The 7,400-nt window shown below is 37.7% G+C and overlaps 1 protein-coding gene across 1 annotated transcript in view; it reads right to left on the bottom strand.

Annotated features, from left to right (window-relative positions):
• Window positions 1-225: 225 nt before the first annotated feature.
• Window positions 226-7,400, bottom strand: part of LOC145411872 (tyrosine-protein kinase RYK-like) — a 241,053-nt gene continuing 233,878 nt past the window's right edge. Inside the window, exon 16 of the mRNA XM_080281831.1 lies at window positions 226-337. Coding sequence (XP_080137957.1) covers window positions 226-337 — 112 coding nt within the window. The remainder of the gene's footprint in view (window positions 338-7,400) is intronic.

Below are 7,400 nucleotides of genomic sequence, written 5' to 3'. Positions count from 1 at the left end.
ATCTTGATATTCTAGAGTATTTTTCATACATTTGAGAGAAAAGGAAAAGGCAAGACATGATTATGTTTTTACCGATGAACTTTACAGCATTTGATATTTTTGAGATTGATAAGAAGGTATTTGGTGAAGTAGGAAACAAAAAGCACTCGTGTGAACAGAAAAATTACCCTTAAATAAAAAAAGTAAGAGACCACCGAGAAATAGCCCCTGAAGAAAAATAGTCACTCAAATGTACTTCCCAAGGGCAGAATAGAAGTCCTGGAGGCAAGAAAGAAGATGAGGAAGTGTGACACGGTCTTCGGGTGCTGGAGCCCAGCACCGCGCCATCATGCCAAACCTGTTAAGGAGCCCACTATTAGTACAGTATGAAAGGTGATCAAATAATATTACAGTACCTAATAATAAATAAATAAATGACTTGGTACATCCAAATGAAACTGTGCAGCATGGAGAGCAATACAGCACCAACTACAGATGTTCGTGTGTGTGGGTTGGGGGATGGGTAGTAGAAGAGCATTTTTTATAGCCAAAAACTGATGTTTCTTGAAGAGTATAAGTAATCTTCAGACATCTGTCACGGGGACATATAGTTTGTACAGTACCGTACTTATATGTCAGACAAATAATGCACAATGGATGCCTTTAACCACTCTGATTTCATGGGATATCAGAGAAGCAGGTGAGAAACCCAGCTAGGTTTCAAAAACTGAGGAAATATCATATGCTGTTTGGTAGCAAATCTAAGAAGTTTAAGTCCCATGGAATGGGGACACCCATCATTCACTCATTTAATGTAATCCATCCTCCCTCCTTCTCTCTCTCTCTCTCTCTCTCACTGGCTGACTCTGTCCTGAGTGACAAGCCAAATAGTTTCCTTTGCCCCAGGAAACAATTTAATCCACTGGGTGGTAATCACACACTGTACTGTAATTAAATGAAACCTGGAAGTTTAGTGGGCTAAGGCACTCCAACTGGATGAAGCATGTAAGAGTTCCATCTGAGAGGTGGCTGGGGTTTCTTGCTCACTTAGTGCCACTCAGAGTTAAGTGAGGCTGGTCACTGTTGCCTTAGATGCTGGCTGATAAACCTAGCCCTGGGCACCTACATTCCTGTTTATAGGGGGGAAAAGGAGACTGAATGATGACAATGACTGAAAAAAGAGCAAAAACTAAAAATATCTATGTCTATCTATAGCCACACACCATAATCCTGCATGGGGTGGTTGTTTGTCTTTGAGTTAACTGTTTTACGGGGAGGGACACTAACCCTCTGCCAGCCCACTTGCTGACACATAGGGAACACTTATAGATTGGTTATATGGTTACCACCCAACGCTGTAAATGGTTTCTTGGCTTACAAGAAACCATTAGGCTTGTCACTCAATGTAAAGCCACCTGAAAAGGAAAGAAGAGCAATAAAAAGTGACAGGAAAGATGGGAGAGATAAGAAGAGAAAGGGCAAACACAGAAAAAGAATGATAATGGTGAAGGAAGAAGTTGGCAGCACTACATCAAGTGAGTAGATGATGGTTGCGACCACCTACCACCACTGACAAATATCAGTTCTACTACTGCAAGGATCTGTAACAAAATCACAGTAGGGAAATCTTTCACTATATGATGAACCAGTATGCAATGAACTGCTCATATGATGATGAAAAAGTTAGAATCTTTTTCCACTATACAATAGCATTATTGCAAACACAAATATTATGATCCTGTACAAAGCCTCACTTGTCAATGCTTATCACTGACATGCAAGTTTACAATAATTTGTTTGTTCCAAGATGGCCTGTGAAGTCAGTCACTGTCAGGTGTGTTAGTGTCAGTGATGGAAAGTGTAGTTTTAGAGTTCAAGCAGCAAGTGAGGCGCACTGAAGTGAAATAACTACCAGCTTAGGTGAGCTGGAAACTATGTTTTAGATTTATTTTTGGTATTAAGCACCAGGACAGGTGCAGTGAAGTGAAATGACTAACAGCTGAGGTGAGCTGAAAACTCACTTTTAGACTTTGTTAGGTGGCTGACCCTTGGCCAAACTCACATCCCCACTGAACCCATATTATACTGTAACTGACAATATATGATAAATCATTATATGATGGATTGTATCAAATTCAACCTCATTGCAAAATAAGAGTACACTAAAAAAAATGGCAAAAATGAACTACAGTATGTATTAACATTTTTTTTTTCATGTAATGACTTATCAAAATGTACAGTGCAAAGATTTACAAATACAGGAAACATTATGCATAGAACCAATATGCATTATTAATAGGAAAATAGAATGGATGGAAAACATTTTAGGTGCAAACTATAATCCAGTACACAAATGATTATGGGTAATGGTGCCTGAAGATTTAAAATGAACACAAGAAACATACAGTACTTATGAAGAACCTATACAGGTATGTGATGTGGTAGGTGGGGGTGCTCACCATCCACTCACTCGATGTAGTGCTGCTCTCGGGTGTCTGCCCTTTCCTCTCTTTCATCTTTCCTTCCATCCTCTTCTGTCTTTCTTTCCTTCATTCTTTCCTTGTCCTTCTGCCTATGGGTGACTTTACACTCCCTCTTCTGTCTTTCTTTCCTTCATTCTTTCCTTTTCCTTCTGCCTGTGGGTGACTCTACACTGAGTGACAGGCCAAATGGTTTCCTGTACACCAGGAAACCATTTACTATGATGGGTGGTAACCATATAGCCAAATTTTGGCACCTGGTGGTTTAGTGGGTAATTATTGCATTCCAGTCGGATTGAGCCGGTGAAGGTTTATATCCAAGGGGTGGTTGGAGTTGATTGCTCATGTAATGCCACTCAGGGATGAGTGAGGCTGGTCACTCTCATCTTAAATGTTGAGACCAACTGCCTAGCCCCGGGCTCCTACGCTCCTCATGGGGCAATGTAGGATTAGATGATAGATGGATGGATGGATGGACAACAATCCATATTCAGTCATCTTTTACAGAGTAAGAACAGACCATCACTAAATTGCAGAAAAATGCACATAAATACAACAGTAAGATATGCAGAGTATAAGAGGAGGATTTGGAACATTTTGTTTTACACCACTCAGAATATATAAGTGATATAGAAAAAAATTATACAAGTACCATAGACACACACAGAGAAGAGTGCAATTCTGTAATCAGAAACTTTCCAGTATGTGCTAACATAAAGAACAAAAGAAACTCTTAACAATCAATCTAATTAATAATGCAATACTGTACTTCTTCTTCAGGGAATCCCTATACAGTACTATACTGAAGTTGGTCATACTACAGTTGATGATTTCTATGTGTCATAAAGACTTTGTAGTTACTTGTAGAGAAGTATATTTTAGACTTGTGGTCGAGCGACTTTTATATCTTGTAGTAGTTTCCCCACCAGATGTCATGTAGTGACGGGAGAGGTAAAGAATAATATGGGACTATTTTTATTTGTCTTGGAGATATTAAACAGGTCTCTCCCATGGGAAGAGTATAAGTCCCGGGTAGCTACCTCCCTGTCTCGCTATCTCTCTCTCTTTCTGTTCTAAGGCTAATCTCCGTCTCGACCTCTCTCTAGGGTCGCTTGTCTCCTTCTGTCTAGCCTGTTCGGTGGCTAATCTCCGTCTCGACCTCTCTCTAGGGTCGCTTGTCTCCTTCTAAACTCTCTTTCCTAAAATCTGGTGTAGCAGGGGTGTGTCACGTATGTTCCTCATGGTTACCAGATCTTTCTCACGAGAGGACTGCTGACAGCTAACTGCATCATCTCCTTACTGGCCGCTGTCGTCAGCTTTCCTCAGTGTTAAGAGTGTGTAAGCATGTTTAGCACTGCTGGATTCTCGCAGACACAACACCTTCTCATCATTTGACTTCCTGCTTCTATCTGTCTCTCTATCTATCTATCTATTATGGTTTGCAATTATAATATGGAGACCTACCACATTGCTCGGCCGCGCAAAAATGGCGTACCATCGACATTTAATAGTTATAATATATTAATACATACTACATACACATTATAATGAACTTATAAGTTAATTAAGTGAATTACATAATATTGTAAAGTAACATAATTGTATGAATATTGTATACATATATTATTCATAGTAAATAGTGATTATTCAGTAATATTACATTTTAAATAAGTTGTATACATATTTGAATAAATGCAATGGTTGTTGTATAACACTTGTAAGACGTGCATGTACAACAGACGTACGCATATAATTGTGCAATGGTAATACTGCTAAGTTATACATTACATATTTGAGTTATCGCTTTAGTAATGTCTAATATTTCACCTAACTTGTATGATGATACTGGTAATACAGAATTGTGCTATAATTGTATGACTTATATTGTGTTAATGCATAATTGTGTTGGCCTTATAATTGTAGTTACATTTTGTTAATGCAACTGTTAATTGGCAAAGTGTAACATAATGCAATCGTTTGTCGTTACATAATTGTTACATATCATTTGTAGGTACATAATTGTAATAATTGTAACATAATGCAATCGTTTGTCGTTACATAATTGTTACATATCGATTATAGTTACATAATTGTATTTAAAGTTACATAAAAGTTACATCTTGTTAGTGCAACTGTTACATAATTGGCAAAGTGTAACATAATGCAATCGTTTGTCGTTACATAATTGTTACATATCGTTTGTAGGTACATAATTGTAACATGGAGTAACATAATTGTAATAACTGCAGTCCTAACATATGCTGCGGTCGATGATAGTGATGATGTGCCATGCCACTTGTTTGTGGAGACACAATTTGCTTTTTTGTTTGTAGTTTATGTGGTATTTTGGCATATATAGTAACATTTACACTTATTTTCATTTGTTTGTTATGTGATCTTACTTTATTTCTCTTTTTTCTTTCTTACTCTTCTTTCTTTCTTTCCTTTCCTTTTTTTTTTTTTTTTAAATTGATTTTCCATAGTTTGTTTCTCTTTGCTTGTGTACACTTTTTTCCATGTTGTTCATGGTTACATAATTACTGGCTAATTTCCTTGGGATACTTTTTCAAAGTTTAGTTTATATTGCACAGATACTATAAAATGATATTATATAGTCCCATATTTTGTTATTTTATATAAAAAATATATACACTATATACAGTATTAACTATACACACTGACTTGTTGTTCACCCGTACCTATCGTGAGTAATATGTGTGTCAGCACTGTGTGGAAATCATTGTCTTCACGATTGTGTTGAAGATGTTCACTCTTGCTAACGGCATTTGTGTTGGCCATTTTTTTTTTTTTTTTTCTTGTAAGTTAATTTATCTGTTTCCACTCAGTAGCTTTAATAAATAAATGTTTAATAGTTTTTTTTTTTTTAACTGCTCACTGAGTAACTGTGATGGTATATTTTCTTTATCACTTTGTAGATATAATTAATGTATAGTTGTATGTATGAAACACGTATTTTATGTAGGTATAAATGGTAACACTCGTTGACAGTAAATAAATGTTATATTAGATGAATGAATATATACCGTGTAGAATAATTATTGTTGGTGATTATTTAGTGATTGAGTTAAGCAGATAACTGAAGTAAGTATGTGTATTTAAGCTGTAACTATACAACACGTTTTATATGTTTGTGCAGAAGCTTATTGTCTATCACTGTGTATTGTATAAATGAAGTAACTATGTAACTCACTAATTTTTACCGTGGTGGGAAATGGTGTGAGTGGTGTTGCACGTGGTGATAGCGTTGTCCTTCACGGGTTGATTGGCGTGCTGTCGTCTCAGCACTTGGTGACGTCGGCTTCCCACACTTGTAGCTGTGGTGAGTGAATGAGTAGCGATGAGTAACTTGAGTGAAGACGAGTGAGTAAGACGAGTTGTGAATATGGACTTGGTGTTTGCTTCGTCGTCCTGACCTCTTCACATCTGCGTAAGCGGTGGGGGTTGGGTGGATGTAGCAGAGAGAGGAGGGTGAGGTCTGGTGGTTATGAGTTGTGAGTCGTCTCTCACTCTCCGTTTGTTTGTTTGTTTGTTTGTTTTCTTTCTTTTTTGATGTATTCTTGGTCCTTGTTTTCTTGTGATTTACTCGTTGTAGGATGAAGACTGCCGCTTCTTGTAGGTGCGTGTAGAAGATTATACAGACGACGTAGAATTGTTAATTGTAGTTGATTGTAGATGGCTGTAGTTCGCTGATTCGTCGTAGACTTGTAGACTATTTGCACTGTAGGCTGTATTTTGTAGGATTCAATGTAGAACTGAAGCTAATCTTGTAGTCTCGGTTGCTTTTGTAGAAATTTGCTTTTAATTCGGAGACGATGTCCGCAGATTTGCTGGTTTGTCGTTAAGCTACTTGCAAGGCGTCGAGTGATCTCTTGACCTCTGCATCAGCGTAATGATCTGGGAGACGGAGGGGGCTGGATGGAGAGAATACTGTCAGGAGCTGATGTTGTTGGTTGTTTTCAATCTTGATATTTTGTAGTAATTTAATGTTGATTCGTAGACGAGGTTCGTATACGTTCGCTGCTACCAAATGATTTCCACTGGAAGTTAAACCAAGTGCCAAAACCAGACAACTACTTCCCATTTACCTGCTGGACAGTGTAGCAAGAAAAGATCTCTGAAACACATACTAAGAAAAGTGACAACACCAGAGTCTTAGCTTGGACCTCTGCTCTCTGTACTTGGACTGAATGTTTCCTGCTGAGTGTGAAATGTGTAGCTAGTTTACCAAGCTTGTTGCCACATTTCACTCCCAAGGTAGTACCTCCCAGGATCAAAGGTAACCACCCATCTACTGTACCTCCTGAAACTCCTACAAATTCTGGAAAAGTAGAAAAAGGAGCTAAACAACAGAAACAGTAATGTATAACCACTGCTGCTGAGATGCTGCTGTAAAGGCAAAGCCTCCATTAGTCACTATCTGATGTCACATTTCCAAATTTTCTTTCATCACTTTAAAATAAGGATGAGTGCTAAAATGCCAGAAAAACTATACATAAGTTTGTAAAATTCTGTTTAAAAATACACAAGATTGCTAATACTTGACTACAAGATTGTTACATATGAGCTAAAAGTCCCTGATAGTTAATGTTTTGCCATTACAACAAGAATTTTCAACTTTGTTACATTTTTTTAATTTTTCTGCAAGTTACAAGGAAAGTTAGCAATCATTTCCAGAAACGAATGTTGAATATTTGAGGCAGAAAAATAAAAATTTTGCGACAATGCGGCATAAAAACAAGGGGAAGGGGTGGTGGGAATGCCAACCATTCATTCATCATCAAAACCAGGGTAGCCCCATGAGAAGCACAGAAGTCCAGGGCTAGGCAAGCTGGTCCTGACATTAAAGAAGAGAGTGACCAACCTCACTCATCCCTGAGTGGCATTACGTGAGCATTAAACCCCAACCATCCCTTGGTTATA

Source organism: Coenobita brevimanus, chromosome 91 (assembly GCF_032717465.1).
Source record: "Coenobita brevimanus isolate Jiangsu-jjx chromosome 91, ASM3271746v2, whole genome shotgun sequence".
Classification (NCBI taxonomy): domain Eukaryota; kingdom Metazoa; phylum Arthropoda; class Malacostraca; order Decapoda; family Coenobitidae; genus Coenobita; species Coenobita brevimanus.
Note: the sequence above shows the minus strand (reverse complement) of the source record. Positions and strands in the feature narration are given on the sequence as shown.